This window comes from Drosophila gunungcola (assembly GCF_025200985.1).
Source record: "Drosophila gunungcola strain Sukarami chromosome 2R unlocalized genomic scaffold, Dgunungcola_SK_2 000006F, whole genome shotgun sequence".
Classification (NCBI taxonomy): domain Eukaryota; kingdom Metazoa; phylum Arthropoda; class Insecta; order Diptera; family Drosophilidae; genus Drosophila; species Drosophila gunungcola.
In genome coordinates this window covers 2,180,356-2,196,956 of record NW_026453168.1, presented here as the reverse complement: position 1 = coordinate 2,196,956, position 16,601 = coordinate 2,180,356, and the positions used below count along the sequence as shown (strand labels likewise).

General features: G+C 41.2%; 1 protein-coding gene and 1 non-coding gene across 2 annotated transcripts; both read right to left on the bottom strand.

Annotated features, from left to right (window-relative positions):
• Positions 1-757: 757 nt before the first annotated feature.
• LOC128254647 (general odorant-binding protein 56h) lies at positions 758-1,413 on the bottom strand. Its single transcript, XM_052983841.1, has 2 exons — positions 1,308-1,413; positions 758-1,245 (listed from the first exon to the last, which is right to left on the bottom strand). Exons 1-2 carry the CDS (start codon positions 1,359-1,361, stop codon positions 895-897), a joined length of 405 nt encoding a protein of 134 aa, XP_052839801.1. The 5' UTR covers positions 1,362-1,413; the 3' UTR covers positions 758-894.
• A 15,115-nt stretch (positions 1,414-16,528) lies between these two features.
• Positions 16,529-16,601, bottom strand: Trnak-cuu (transfer RNA lysine (anticodon CUU)). Its single transcript has one exon. It is a non-coding gene; the product is annotated as a tRNA-Lys (tRNA).

Below are 16,601 nucleotides of genomic sequence, written 5' to 3'. Positions count from 1 at the left end.
TCGGTTTGAGCTGGGTTTTTGGGATAGCTCACACTTGTTCAAGTTGACATACCTGGTCATGTATCGATTGGTATGCCGATTAGATATTGATGAATAATCTTCTCTATAAATGGGGCTTTTTCAAAATGTAGCTGTCTCTATTGTTGTGTAATTCTGAAAACTTTTAATAGCTTCTGTTTTTTTTATAGTTTTCTGAATTGTTGAAGTCTGAGTAACTTTTAAAGTTTTATTCGTTTTCTGAAAATAAAATATTTTTAAGTTGTCACTTTAAAAAAAACTTTTCTATATCACGGGATTACAAATTTAAATCGTCAAAATTCTTCACTGATCAAACCATTATTTTCTAGTGGATTTCAAATATCTTAGTTAGAAAAAAAGTTTCTCACCTATTTTTAAATTTTTTTTATTTATCTCAGGTTGTTTGCCTAACCAATTTCGGTTATGGTTTTTTCATTATTTTCGGTTTTTAGTAATGTAATTTTGAGAATTAAATTATAGATTCGGAACTTCAATTGTATCACTTTCTTCCAACTTTGTCGAACTTTAGCATCTATGTTGGTAAACCTATCCTTAAACCATGAACTGGAATGTTGAAAAACGTTCTAATCGAATCAGAAATCGATTAAGCAGAACTGGAGATATACACAATAAAGAAGGCATGAATAGTCGTAATTAGCGTCATTTACACTTTTCAATAATATTTTAGTAAAGTAAAAAATCTAGTTTAGTAGAACCCAGTGGTACCTAGTAGTATGCCGCCAACCCAAGTGATTTATCTACCTTGCTTTTTGCTTTAGTGCAACTTGAACCACTTTATTTCACAACATTCACCTGAGATGTGCAGAAATCGAGCTAATCAACTGTTTATGGCAAATGGAATGCCAAATGGGAAGCCTAGTGATGTCCTGGCATGGCCTTGTGCTCCTTCAGGCACATGGTCACCTTGAAGGCCGTGTCGCAGTCGTTGGAGCCCTTGATTTCCTTGCAGGCATTCACGCCCGAGGTGATCTCGTCCATCTTGTCCTTCATCTGCGGCACATTCTTGAGGGTGTCGAGCAGAGCTTGGGCGTTGAACTGGCCGTTGGTGAGGTGGCCCTGCTTCTCCATCAGGCACTTGGTGTAGCACTTCATGTTCTCCTTGGCCGTGCTCTGCATTCCGCTGGCCATGAAATCCTTGAGATCAGTTTCGGTCACCTGGGTGGACTGCATGCACTGCTGCATTATCTGCCTGAAGTCCGGATCGCACTAAAAAAAGGTTTGTGTGATTAAAAACCATTTAAACTTGGTACAGTGGGTGCTCCTTTTACCTGTCCCACGGCCAATAGGACAGCGAGAGCAGCACAGAACAGGATGAACTTCATTTTGGTGCTTGTGTTTTTGCTTGGGCTTTTCCGATTTCACTCGAGAGCCTCGACTGTTGGCCATTTGCTCTAAATCTGCGGCTTTTATAGCACATCGAGGGAATGCAATTAAGGCAATTAAACTTTTTGCGAAATGAACCAGAATTTGATTACGCACAATACAGACAATTACTCCACAATAGAATTTCCCTTTTTCGAATGTAATTATATTCCATTATCAGACCATTCGCAATTTCGGGGAATGGAGTTTGGGAGGGGGCAGTGCTACACAAATCAGCAAAGTTAGTCGCAATTAGTTGCCGGCCCCCACAACGTATCAATTATTCATTTATTGTGTTTAAATGCGGTCAGAGTTTGACAATTTTCGGCCTTTGTTTAAGCCATTCACACTTGCTCAATTGATTTGCATGCCATTTGTTTTGGCCCGGCCATTGCCAGTTGCAAATCCCCAATTGATATTTTCGAAGGCATTTAATCTCGCATAATCACGGCCAAATTTCCGAGTCTGCTTACACCAGACGAAGGTCGCCTCTGAATAATTTACCAAATTAGCAGAGCTCTGGAAACCAATTTTCCACACAATTCATAAATTTGACCATTTGTAAAGCTTAAAATAGTAAATTTGTGAATGTATTCAAAAATTCATTACTTTTAGTAATTTTGTATAAATAGATTGCGTTGTCATTGACAAATTTTTTTATTTGCTTTGCTTTGCTTATATCGATTAAATCTATAATCTATTCATTGCTTAAAATAATGGCAGATTAAGCTGATCTAAAAAAACTACAATTCTATATTTAATACATGTGAATTTAATTATATCTACATTGGGAGTACTTATAAAAAGTAGTAGTTTTAAGTTCCAGAAACCATTGACGCCCTGAAAAGAGATCTAATATATTTTCGCATTCATTTGCAGACGTTTTAATCGAAGTTACAGATTGCACAAGTCCGCAGTGACTATCTATAACAATTAAACATCCATCAGTCCCCATTCCCGGCCATGATACAACAACAAACATTTGTTTGCTGGCTAAAGAGAAGATGGTATACAGAAATAAAATAACTTGCATAATTCCTGGGCAAATTCAAATCAATAGACAAACAATAAGCTCGAGTTCGCAGGCCAACTGCCATTTACAGGACTAAGGAAGCCATGTTGACAGCACAAATAATTTATGCCTTTGTTATGGAGAGAAAGAGCGCACCTGCCCAAGTCGAAGCTGTGTTCTGTGCCGAACCGAGCCACGCCCACTTTGTCCTGTGCCCCTCCATGTAGGTTGGGTTTTTGCGCCAAGAAACAAATAAAGAGGAGGCCAAGTCGAAGTGGTTGACAAAAGGCCGAGTGAAAAACGGGCACGGAGAGACGGCGAATTGGATGGCCAACTACCACTGCTTGTCATTAGTCAGGAAGGATAAGCAAAGGACATGGCCATAAAAAGGGCAATGCGAGGCGCCCGAGCAGGGCCACTTGCACAGACACAAGGTGTGTCCTCTGAATGAATTGCTGAGTAACCAATAATGAAGTAAAACTGTTCAAGTTCTGAATGTGTCATTGTGGCAGCAGGTTGGCTGCTGGGTTGCTTGAACTGGGGCTCCGACAACCCAGCACAATTCACTGTCAGTTGCATTGTTTTGACCTGATTTACATGCCCCAGCCAGCCAGACAGCCAGCCAGCCAGCCAGCCAGCCAGTCAGCCAGCTCAACTGATATTAGGAATGGCTGAAGACCGTTCGGTGGACTTTTATAAATTACAAAGGCCACCGCACAAAGGCGATAGATGCAGGATGCCTGGCTCGGCTCTCCCTGTCTCCACTTTTTCTGGGTTTTCCCGGACCTGGACTTGGTCCTGCTTTGCCAGCAGACGACAACGATGACAGGACGAAACAAAGGCCAACGTTAATGAGCCAAGAGAATGGCGCAAGCCGTAACAAACGTGCATGGCTAAATAAAGAGCGAGGGGCAAATTGTAAGAAAGCAGAACTGTGTCACAATGTTTTGACAGGAGTTGGGGGCCAGAGAAATAGAAATGGAAATGGAGGGAGCAGGACGAGTCGGCAGGACGAGTCGGACAGAGGACAACTCAGCTAGTTAAGCGGCCAAAGACAAAGTTGATAAAATTAGATTTGTATGGTAAATAGTTTGTGGGATGGCCACGAGGCAGGGGCAAAGTTTAATAAATGTATAAAATTAATTAGCCAGTTGAATGCTCATTAACAGCTGGCAACGGGGCTCAGGCTGACAACTCTGTTTCGGAGCCTCCTGCTGGTTGGCCAAGCTTTAAGGGCAGCTTTAAGCCAGGTCGGAACATTTGATGCGGCTTGTCCATGGAAGGTGGAAGGTGGATGGTTTTTTGGGCCCGGTTAGGGGCCATGGCAGCTGTCAAGCTGGCTCAATTAATTCCCAGCAGCAACAGCAGTCAGTCAATGAAATATGCTGCTTCCCATTTTCCATGTCCGTGTGTTTTGGCATTTTCACACCTCACCCCCCGAAATTTTCCCTCACTTCGCGTTCGATATCCCGCCGAGCCGAATAATGGGGCAAAAAGGAAAAGTGAAAACCCCCTCCGAAAATGAATATTGACCTTTCACAATTGCAAGCCGCATGAGTTCTTTGTTTGCTGCAACTTGCGTTTTACGGTTTTCGGGTTTTCGGGTTTTTAAATGCTGCACCAGCGGTCAAACGTTGACCACAAAAGCCAAGGGCCCGAAAACGGGATGGGAAAAGGCAGGGAGGGTATACGAAATCAAAATATATTTCGGACATTGTGGTAAAGTAATTGGATTTTGAGGCATTTATTATAATATTGGAAATTTTGTGAGTGAGGGAATTTCGGTCAATAACAATGGCAGGGGGAATGCATATAACCGGAGAGGAACAAAGGGAAATTTGAAAACAAATCCAGGCAAATCCAGTTAAATTTTTGGTTGCGATAACTGGAATAGAACTTAAATCAATACCAAAATGTGGCTAAGAGACGTTTGAAATTCAGATTTCTTTACTAAGCACAAATATAACCATTGAAAGCATCATATTTTTTCTATAATTTTAAAACACTCAATTCGGAGAAACTGGAAAGCTCTGAAAAGAGAAGAGAAAAAAATATTAATAACATTAGTTTCAACCCAACGTAAGAACTTAAGATTGAACTAAAAGTGATTGAGTGTCTGTGCCAGTGAAACACTTTTTAAAATGTTATATATGTACTTTTTGAAAAACAAAAACTAATTTTTTTTGTTAAAAAAACGCCATTTTGTTATTTTTCATATATTTAAAAGATTTTAGGTCATTAAAGGGGATATATTTTAAGCTTTAATACCCATTTTGAATTGTTCAATCTCACTCAGCAGTTGGAGTATTTTTTTTGTAAAAAAATCTTTTAATAAACTTAAATACTCATCTTATTTAAAATCTCACCTTGGGCCTTTTTTACCTAAACCACCCTTTTAATTGACAACTTTAAAGACAAGTTTTTTTCCGTAAGCACATTTCAAGTGCAAAGGCTTTTTGTCTGACTGCTCTATTGGGTATAAAATCTGTGTAATTTGCACTCGTCTTCATTTTGGACAGCTATAATTGGAATCGGGAGTCATGGCCCTTCAGTCCCATGGCCAATCAACTCCACACTCGCATTCCGAAATGAAAGCAGATGATGGGAAAAAATTCAAAATGCGAGCGCACAGAGTTATTGAAATTAAACATCAAATGTCACAGGCAGGCACCAACGCAGGCCAATTCGCTGTCTTCGCTTTGTGGCAGTGAAAGGAGGACAAGACGCACAAAAGCACAAAGGTCCTTCCACATGCACCAGGATTTTGGCTGGGGGGGAGGGGGATGGGGGAGGGGGTGGTATCACAAGTTTTTTGTCGAACAAAAAATGGCTGGCTGACAAGTTGCCAAAGAGCGAGCAATTCGAATTTGTGTGGAAGTTTTTGGCAAAAATAAAGTCGAAGCAGACGCCGTCGAAGACAATTGCCCGAGCAACTGAAATCAAGCAGCACAAGCAGCTCAAGGATGTAAGTCTAAAAAGGAGCGGGGGCAGGAGTGCAGGGGGCTCTAAATACGAGTGTGTCTCACACACAAATACAATTTACATGCGTACGTGTGCCACAGGCGGGGAGGGGGTGGCTTCCAAGGGGGGGCTGGGGAGGGGACAGCGGGCGGCAGAGTGCGTCTCTGTGACATGTCCTTAGGATATTTGTATGCAAACAGGCACAATGCGCTGAAATCGATATGCGGGCTTGCTGCTCCTCCCCCTTCCACCGCATTTTCGAAGGACTCAGCCCAGGGGAAGATGCAGCTGAAATGGCGGGCGGCTTAGACTCCGCTTCCATCTCCATCTCCACCTCCTTCTCCAAATACGTCTTGGCCTGGCAGTTGACAGCCATGTGCAGCGGCGCAATGAAATGAAAAATGGTGAGAAGGAGACGGCGACGGCGACAACGACTGCAGCTTCAAAACCCAACTAGCATATGTACACTGACAAAAATTAAATGTAAGGAATGCTAAACAATGATGTGCTGGAAAAAATTACCATCTGGGACTATCCCGCTCAATAAATTTAAATGTACCCTTTTATATTAAGCATATTTTGATATAATTTATAAAATTTTGTATTTAAGAGAAACTAAATTTTTTTTAAATAAAGAGATCAGAAACGACTTCTTCTACGAGGTTCTTTAGAAAGATTTTAATTTACCTTACATTTAGTACCAGGGTTTTGCTACGATTTGCGGCTGATCACTTACCTTTTATTTTTATATTTAATCGCATTGAAAAAAAGATTGTATCGTTTTACTTTCTTGTTGCTATTATTTATCCGTGAAATGTACTTGAACTTTTAAAATCACTTTTCCACATACTTTCTTTGAAAGCAATCAGCTTTCAAGTTGATATTTTATTTTTTCTAAAAGGGCATTGATTTTTTCAGTGCAGTCATGTGTGAGAGCCCGCGGCGACAACGATGGCCTGCTGACAAGCCCTTCGTCGCACTTATGTGCGTGTGTTTCGTCTGCATATGGACTAGGGATGGGTGAGACTGATATGTGATATTAGTTTGATCTATAGTGATTTCATGCAGGGATGCAGCAAACACTCGAAATGGTATAAGTGCGCAAAAGCCACCAGAAAATTGCAAAAATAAAGTTTATTAAATGGAGCTTAGACTGTACAGACGGAAACTCCAAAAGGACAGTATTTGTAAAGTACTTACTTGAATAGTGCTTTGCGTTGGTTAGGCAAATATTATCAATCATTATTTAATTTTCATTTGATGGACCAACGAATAAATGAGTTTAACAACAGCTGTGCAGGTTGGACTTTCACCCTGTATTCCTAACGCCATTCCATCAATTTTAATAAGGAACATGATTTTCCAATTTTCCATTGCAACACTTGGGAATACCGGGTAGAGCTGATTTGCGTCGTTTTTTTTTCTTTTTTGAGAGTTCTTGACGCAACCCTGGCTTATTCGCAGCCTGATTATATCACAAGGCCCAGTTGCTTGATTTGTTTTGCACACATTACCGTCTGATTGTCTACGCCACGTACTGCTCTTTTCCCCAAGAACCCGAACCCGAACGCGAACCCAGCACCCAGTACCCTCCCGCATTTTAACTCAGATCGGTTCAGTGCGAGTATCTCGTTATGCTGGTGCGTCACTGGTTTCTTCTTTTCGATTGTGCAACTACGATAAGCAATTTTGAACGTCGTCTTTGTCGTCCTCGCCGGGAATTTCGGGGTGCGTGTGTCGCCAACACGCAGATGCCAATGTCAATGCCTATCCACATCCCCATCCCCTGCGATAGCCATCAAATTAAGGCCGCCCAAATCAATGCAGATTCCGATACAAGATACCCAAACTCAGGCCCTCAAGAGGTGACTTTGCCTGCTGGTACCCGTCTCATTGTTTTAAGAGCCTAATTGCCCGACTGTTGTGCCGCTTGCTCTTGCTTCTTACCCGGGGGACAGGTGCAAATGGTTATGAAAGGTGGCCTGTATGTGACCCCAGCCCGACACACGAAATGCAAATGAAAACTTTAAAATATGCCCAGCATAAGCCGTAGTTGAAGTTCAGTTACATGGCTGTAAAAGATGTTTTCTTTACGTTTTCGTGGCCGGGTCCCCTCATCTCCGATCCTTGTTTTATTGTATTTTTGGCTGTACAGTAGCAAATTGGTTACAAACACAGCTGTCGACCCTTACGTGGCCATAAAGTACAAGACAAAGGGTTTTTTTTTTGATCGGAGTCCCCAACTCTCGAGAGAAATGTTAGAAAGGGGCAAGGCCAGCACACGTGACCGCCGGAGAATAATGCGGTAGCCAAACGTAAGGAATTTCGGGTCTGCATACATATGTGTGGTCAAATTAAAAGGGTCAAAAGGGTATCTCTCCTCATTTATCTGCGTATGTAAGGATTCATCGAAAATATTGAAAGTTTTGAAAATGCAAACTATTCACATAGCTAAATAGCATTCTCTGGCGATTCACCAAATTTTCTACACCGTATCATTCCCGTGGCTTTCTGTTTTGTTTACCGCTTATCAGACACCCGAATTATTTGTTTACATTGGCTGTTTGCTGTTCTGTGTTGCCCTCCTATCGATTTCGATTTGAGAAAAACAGAGCCGATTATAAATATTCACTAACAGTTGTTGAAATGCAACAGACAACTCTATGGGGACACGTTTTAGGGGGATACCCATACCCCGCCCCCCGAACATCTGTTTTTTGCGGCATAAATATGTATACATACGTATACAGTCAGTTGTACATTCATCAACATTTCCTGAGGCCCGGTCTGTTCTGCTGTTCTCCAGGTCTCTGGAGCTGATTGCGATTGCGAATTGCAAATCGATGCCAGCGATATGGGGGTAAGGCGGTTACGGCGGTACTGTATGGGCAAAACGTAAAAACCGCACGGTAGGAAATTTGAATAAAATGCAATAAGACAAACACACATGCATGATAATTCAAGCCGGGGCAGCATCAACAACAATGCATTCCCCTCAATATCGGCTGTCGGCACTGGGACTGCCCTTCCCGCATCCGCATCCGCAACTATATACCCATGTTAATTTATAGGTGTGTGTATATGGAGTGTATGCAAAAATACCCAACGCAGCTCGTGCGTGTAAACTCGTGATGATGATACACTAAAAACTACGCTGCTAAACAACCAAACCACAAAATACATCAAAATGATGCGGTTGCAAAGTGATGCAAAAAACAAGTTCTCGAGTGCTCCCGACCCCCCTCTTAACCCGCTCATACCAAGTAAATCAGGGCGAGAGGGGGTTAAAGGGAAGGCAACGGACGAGGACTCATGCATGGTACAATGAACCACTGTCGAAGTGGTTGACTGTTCAAGTGGTTGCCGAGTACGGTGCAAAAAGTTAGACAAATGTATCTGAGAATAGTTTGCGATAACAGGCCAACTTAGTCCACTATTCACTTTTTTGAATTCTGGGATGTTATTTTAGCCTTTTGAGTGGTATAATCTGACCCTATGGAGTGGCTTCTTAATTTTAATTTTTCCTTTAAAACTATGTTTTACGAGTAAAACAGAAAAGAGTTGTAATCATATAAGAAGGGTGATAACAAAGGAAACATTTAGAACTTAAAATCACCTAAAAATAAATTCATACGAAAACACTATTAATTATTTTGGGCGTGATAATGATATCTTAATATGCAAACTCTTAAATTAACCATAATAAAATTATATATATATTTGCTTATAAGCCTTATGGAAGGTATTTTATAAAATCTTTTTTAGAAACTTAGAAAATTGCAATGATAGTGCTTAGAGAACAACAGGATGAACATTCTACTTATGTTCCCTTGTGCCTCCATTCACAAGTACTCATATGTTTTGGTCCTAGCTGAATTTTGAGTGACATAAATAACCCCTAGAAAAGTAATAAATAAAATCGCTTGAGCAATCAGCATTGTCTTCGAGTCCCTTTTAAAAATTGTACTTCTATGCCATTGCAATATAATGTCCTGACCATCTTGACCGCCAGGCAAAAGGCACCGAAATGAAATGTTTTCTGGCCACTTACGCAATTCTGGGAGTTTCAACTTTGCTTTGGGGGCTGGCAGTGAACTGGCAAATGCAACTGTCTGACCTTACGGGCTGTAAATTATGCATCTATGCATAATTTATAACTTATGCGTGGTTCGTCCAACCCCCGAAACATTTCGCCAGAGCAAAGCCAAAGGCAAAGGCAAGAGCAGCAGAGACATAGACAGATGCACAGACAATGATTAGGGCCACACACAAACCTATTATTAACGTTGCCTGGCCCTGTCCACTCGGGTGGACAATTGCAATTGCTTGGCAGTAATTTTCAATTTAATTATAGTAATACACACTCACACTTCCAGCGGGAGGGCCGTCTAAGTGCAGATTTGAGCGCATTTGCACTTGAGCCAAGTTTTATGGCCTGACTTTCCCCAGAGCCCGAGCACTGAGTTCTGAGCCCTGAGTTCTGAGCCCTGAGTTCTGAGGGATCGTCCTGGCTCTTGCGTAAATCAAATGCAAATGTCCAGGGGGCAGGGGCCATAGTGCAATGACAGCACTGTCCTGTCCGCTAGTCTGCGGCTTGCATTTCGCCGAATTAATTATGTGGGGGGGGGAAGGCACTTAAGCCAATGTCTCCAGAATCCCATTTACCCCTCAACGGGGCCTGCTCACTTTGGCATTACTTGCAGGCGGCAGGTCAAATTTTAGTTTTAGTTCTCGTTCTCGCACGTAGCCGATGGACGAACATATCGAAATCAGCAATCAAGGTGAGCAGGCAGCGAAATTATGCTCACGTAGGGAGTACGTGCTGTTGATTTGATGGTCAGTTAATTATTATTTTCTGTGTTTATAGAGTTGCGGCGAAACACGACCTGGGCCGAAGCCCGAACAGAAATGGTTCTTTTAGCCCCCGTCTAGAGTCTGATCGTCTGACTGGACCAGCCAAGATTGCGGCCATGCATGCTGGGTTACCAAGTGTCTCAGCCCCATAAAAGTGACTGAACATGAGTAGATCAAAAAACAACACCAGATAAAGAAGGCGGCGAGTAAAATAATAATAAGCAGTCGCTATCTACGACTTTGAATTTCAAAATATGTCAGCCATTTGAATGCTTTTTCAGAGCTGGCTTCTACCTACTAGAATTTATTTATTGAGAAAAAAATATTCATTTTTAAAAAGTATAAGAAACAAACTTACTAATTACATACTTTAAATCTCTACAAATTTAATTTTCAAATAATTAAAATTTTAAATTATTCATAATATTTTATAAGCATTGTTGAAATATAAATTTTTTCAAAGAGAAAAAGTTTTTCGGTCCACTAAGAATTGAGTAAAAGTGTGTTATCATAATCAGTTCTTAACAAAAAAATTGATGTAAATATTTCTTAGTTCTTAATGAAAAAAAAACAAATGAAAAAGCCTTTTAGATTAAGGCATGGTCCACCCAACTATGCCATTCCTTAACCCCTTAATTACACAGCATTACGGCCGGGCACTGAAATAATTTCCGCATATGATGAAGAAAGTTTTTAGCACGCCGGCCAAATGTTAATTATCGCTGGCCAGGACCTAATCCATTTCTGAGCCTGCGCCAATGTTATTCCCATTGAGCGGCAGATTGAAGCCGCCAAATTAGTTTGACGGGTCAGGAGCGGAGTTACGATGTTGACCAGGTTTGAGCGTAAAGCGTAAAGGATACTGATTCAGCTTCTCCACCGGGCCAAAGTCGTGTTGTAATCAGCCGGGCTATGAAGTCGGCCAAATCGCTGGCGCATTTCCGATGGCCAGGGCCAATATTAATCAATTCTATGTGGAGCGCGAGAGCCAGCACAATCCCCAACTGGTTATCCTCCACGGCACAACAAGTCGAAACTCATTTCGTGTTGCGACTTTTGATTATGATGATTATTACGCGTAATCGCCGCTACATGTGCTACATGCAGCGCCGATGCCGATGCCGATGCCCCATCCCCGGAGCTTATTGATGAGGTACGAAGCTGGCATAGCCCCCTGGCCGAAAGTGCCTGGGACACCTGTGTGTATATTATTATTACACATCGTCCATGGGCGGCGAGGGGGGGGGACCGAAAGGGGGAAGAGGGCAGTGGCACGGGCACGGGCACGGGCACGGGCATGGGCAATGGCAATTGGACTGGGAATGGATACAAGTACGCGCAAAAGTGCGGGTTTTGGCCAGACGAATTTAAGCGAGATACACACGATGACGCTGTAAGTGAACACTAATGTGGGTCCAGGGCATTTTACAGTTGCGGTCATTCGAATAAGAAAATATATTTATTTTTAAACTTGAATTTACATACATACTTTCCCTTCTTCTTGCTATTATTACGGCAAAAAAAATGTAATGTAATTTTTAAATTATGTAACATTAACGGCAAATACTTAACAAAGGGAAAAATCAATACAATAGGAAGTTAATCAAGCAACTAAAGTACAATAATCGATAGTCAATGCTTTTATATTTAAGATAAAGTAATTGAAATTAAACATAAGAGCATTTTTAAACTGATAAACATTTTAGTTTATCATTTTACATTTTTTTTTTTAACTAAAAAAAAAAGGCACCTAAGACAGAATCTTTGAGACTTAAAATTTTAAAGAACTACTGTATTATGTTTAAAAAAAGTTATTTAACTTTTGTACACAGAATGAATAAAAAGGCAAATTGGAAAGCAAATAAAACTTTGTTTATCTCGGTCCAAAGGGTGTATTATAATAAGAAAAAATTATTTTTAAAATTTTATTTTAAAATAGATTTTCAAAGATAAAATGATAGAACCCTATCTACCTATAGACTATCTTACATATAATTGTTTAAAATATATTTTATTCTACCTATTTAGCGAAGTTTCTTGCAAAGTTTCCACTCGATGGGTTGGCACTGTCCTTCCGAACGGCGACTGCTTACATGCAAGCTCGCAGGCCGGCTGACGTAACAACAAGTTAACAAGATAATGACAGTAGCGGCGGCTTACCGGACGAATCGACCGGGCTAGCCTCAGTCCGTGGAACGAAGTCATCGTCTTCGTGGTCTCGGCCCCCTCCGTTCCCAATTCACCCACGGAACTCACGTCCCGCTCTGTTATTTAGTGGAGGTAGGTGTGGACCGACTCTGGAAGTTCGTGTGTGTGAGCCGGCTTTGAGTGACGGGCCGTGAGCATAAGTGACTGATGGCCGGCGACGTCCAGGGACCAGCCCCCTTCTTTCCTTCTTTCCTTCTGCCGGCCAAAGACCATAATCAAGTATGCTAAAAAGACGCGCTAACCAAAAAGGAAATTGAAATGAAATATCTGCGTACAAACTAGTACACAGATAAAAATATTAACGATTTTTAATTTGTGCTATTTAATTAAGAAGTGCGGAGAACCAGCTGCCACCGAAAAAATAGAAACTCGAGTTTTAGAATCAATATAGCCCGAATTTTTACTTAATTTTCCGACTAAATTAGGTTCGACTTAAAAAAAATTTGAGATTTAAAAGTTTGTTTGCATTAAATGTAAGGTAAAGAAAAGGGGCGAAAAAGAAAATATAATAGAACCAATACAAGTGTCGCAATTTCTCTCTGTGCACCGGTGTGAGTGTGTGTTTCGTTGTACGAGTGACCGCGGCGAATTTTTCGCGCTCACTCTTTTGTGGTATTTCGCACCTGAAGCGGCGCTCGGCATGTTGAGCACACCGTCGTTAACACTTGAAGCATTGCCCCTCCTGCTCCTCCCACCGCCCCTTTCAGTTGGCCAAGTTGAACGGCTGCTGCCTGTTTCGTGCTTCTTGTTCTTGCTGCTGACGCTGTTGCATTGCCAACAAGCTCATTAGTTTCATAATTAGCTTTCGTTATGCTCTTCGTGTATTAATTAGAAGTTATTGCTGCTTCCAGGCGCCGGACATGGAACTCGGCCACTCAACACTCAGCACTCAGCCCTCGGAAATCAGCGGAGTGGGAGGTCAACGTGGAAAAACCCCTTTCCATTACCATCATTACCTCACAGCACCCCACCCTACCCCTCATTTTCCAGCTGGTTCGTTGCATTTTAAATCGCTTATCAAGCGGGTTTTTCTCTCGCCAGCCTTTTTTTGCCCGTCTTTTTTCCTCAAGGTTCTTTTTTTTTTGCTTCTGCAGCTAATGCAGAGATAATGATGCTGTGGCTTTGATCGATTTGATAACAATTTAATTTGGAGTGCACGCTCAAGGTTTCTTGCCCCATTATTAAATCTTTTTTACTGCGGGTATTAAGCGGCATTGCGATGTGGTGTGCAAGGCACGTAGGCAGATTAGTCGATTGACGAAGGGGGAAAAGGGGGGTGATTGCATTCGCGAGTGCATTACATATTTGGTTAGATAATGGCTAATGGCTCATGGTGGCTCACTGTGATGACACTCTGCTCAATAGGAAACAATCCGTAAAAGGCTGAAATAAAGCCATCGAACGGAGCAGAGAATTATAAGGTGTCTGTCCAAGGAGCGCGTGAGTGTGAATCAAATGAACTCGTTCGGGCCAAATATGGATTTCTGCCATCGGAACGCCTATCACACCCTGGAAATATCTTACTGCGCTGTAAGAAAGGAGTTATTCACCTTTGCAGTAATACTTTTTCACATAAATATTTCTGCAATAAAAATAAGGAAAACGTATCCTTATGATTATTGCTTGTATTTACTTATGGCCAATAATCTGAATAAGGTATAATTTGTTTTTTACAATGTGATATGTATATTGTTATATTGTTGCTTTAAGCACTAAAGATTTTATTATAACAAAAACCTATTTCTAGCTAATTTATAAAGTCTCTTTGAGGTATGAACTATTCAGTTTATACTCGCTCAATAAGTTGCAATAAATAACAATTAGAGTTTTCTGAACTTTAGCAGTATTAATCTCACCGTTGATTGATGCTTAAGCCCAGGGCCATACCCTGTTCAATTACTCGCAAATCTCGCATAATAAACACAACATATCTGCAATGAAATTGAGGGTGAGAAGCTGACAAACAAACAATGAAAAACGAAGCAAAAGCGGCAAAAAATGCTGAGTAAACCTTATTAAAAAGGGATAACGGCGCACGAGCAGCGCTAATGACAATGCTCATGGACACGAAAAATGGAATGGAGTAGGATGATGGGGTCGGGTTGAACAAACTGATAGATGGATGGAAGGATGGGTGTGTGGATTGCTTGGCTGGTTGGTGCAAACACACACGTCACTCAGCCACGACATCCTTCCGGCGCGGTCTGGTCCTGGGCTTAACGCTGTTAATGACCAAGGGCAACAGCGGCACAGCCCTCAACCTCGGCCCAGAAATATTGGTCCTGCCCTTCCCTTTCCCTGCCCCACCTCCATACACTCAATCTCCAACCGATTTCATTACGTGTACTCATGAGCAATTGATGCTGCAATGTCATACGTCAGCAGAAGGTGAGCCAAATCAGTATTGCGATTACGAAAGGGTTGCCCTGATAAAAACACAGCAAGAAATTTATTACTGCCCTTAGTTATACAAAATTTAAATGTATGAATTTTCAAGGAGTGTTAAAAAACCTTTATCATAAAAATTATTATTGGGCAAAATCTTGTTTAAAAGCCGAATACATTTTTTGAAACCATAAAGAAAATTATCTACTTGAGAGAGTACTTATATTTAATTTGTTTAAGCACAATTTATCTAAGCACAATTAAAAAAAATAATAAAGCTGCTCTTGAGAAAAAACTTTGATCTCAAAATGCATTAATATTAATCATATGTTTCTCTTTTTAAAATATAGCGTAAAATCTGTTTTAAATTTAAATTTTCTCATAAGAGGTAATTAATATTTTTTCTGTGTACTCATCAACCGGGGCTTGAAATTTGAAAATGTGGCCGAACAGCAAATCATGTAATCGGTATACATTTTCACCATTTGACCTCTGTATACAGCTACAGCCCATGACCCTGTGGAACATTGTTCTTTACAATAAAGTGTAAAAATTGCTGCATAATGTTTGTTTGCCCGAGCCGACAAAATTTATGTGTTCCTGGACGACGTCGTCTGTCAGGGGTATTAAAAAACTTTTGCTCAAGAAAATTGCGGCCAAAGGGTTGGAAGGACCGAGGCATCCTCCCTGCTGTGGATAAATCTGCGTGGCCAATGCAACTTAATTAAATTCCCAAATACTTTTTCGCTTCCCGGGAATTATGATGCAAAATGTAAACCGTTAATTACAAAATTGTAAAACTCAAAGTTCAAACTGCAATTTGTATTCATTTGTAAGCTACGGCCACTGCCATTGCTATTAAAATGTGTAAACCCCCCTCTGGCAAAATTACAAATTAATGCGGGCGGGCGGCGTTTCATTTGGCGGTTGGCGGTTGGCAGCTGTCTGTTGTCCCTCCATCACGGCGGACACCTCGGCAGAGGGCCCCGCCCACAACACCTCTTTCCACCGCAAAGCAGTCACCCACATAATTTAAATGCATTTCCTTCTGCGCATTAATTTCCTAAGCTTTTTGCATACGAAAATCCCACACAAAACTGCGTTCGACGTAATCCCATGAGCTTTAAAGTCACGTGTATGCCTGCCGCCCCTGGCAATTCTGTTTTGTGCACCCCGGCCCCTTTTTCTGGTCGTGGGGGCGTGGCACGCACAATAAAACCTGGCTGGGATTTGTTGCTGTATTCGCATGTAATAGATGTATTTGTGTATCCCACTCTAATTTTAACTGAAAAGCTGAAAATACTCCATGGAACGGAAAAAAAATGAATGGGAGAGCGAACGAGTGGCGAACCCATAGACTGTGTTCCTTATTTGCTTTTCAGCTTTTTGTTAAATTCATAAATTGTCCTGCGGCTGGTTAAAAAGCGTCAGGCTAGAAAGGGATCCTCAATTTTTAGAGCACTTTCTGAATTTTTCATACGCGTCTGAATGAATGTACAATTATGCAAACGCGTTTATTGTACTGGCTTTTCAAATATTTGTCTGCTAAATTAAATTAATACAATTTACAAAATCCTTTAATAATAAATTGGTTAAGTGCCTGCAGCAATAATTGGGCATTTCCTTTTTTTTTTTTTTTTGCTATTATTTCTGTGGCTTAAGAGAAACCAGGGGTAAATAAAAGGAAAATACAAAAAAAAGTCGTTTCGCCCAACGTGGGGCTCGAACCCACGACCCTGAGATTAAGAGTCTCATGCTCTACCGACTGAGCTAGCCGGGC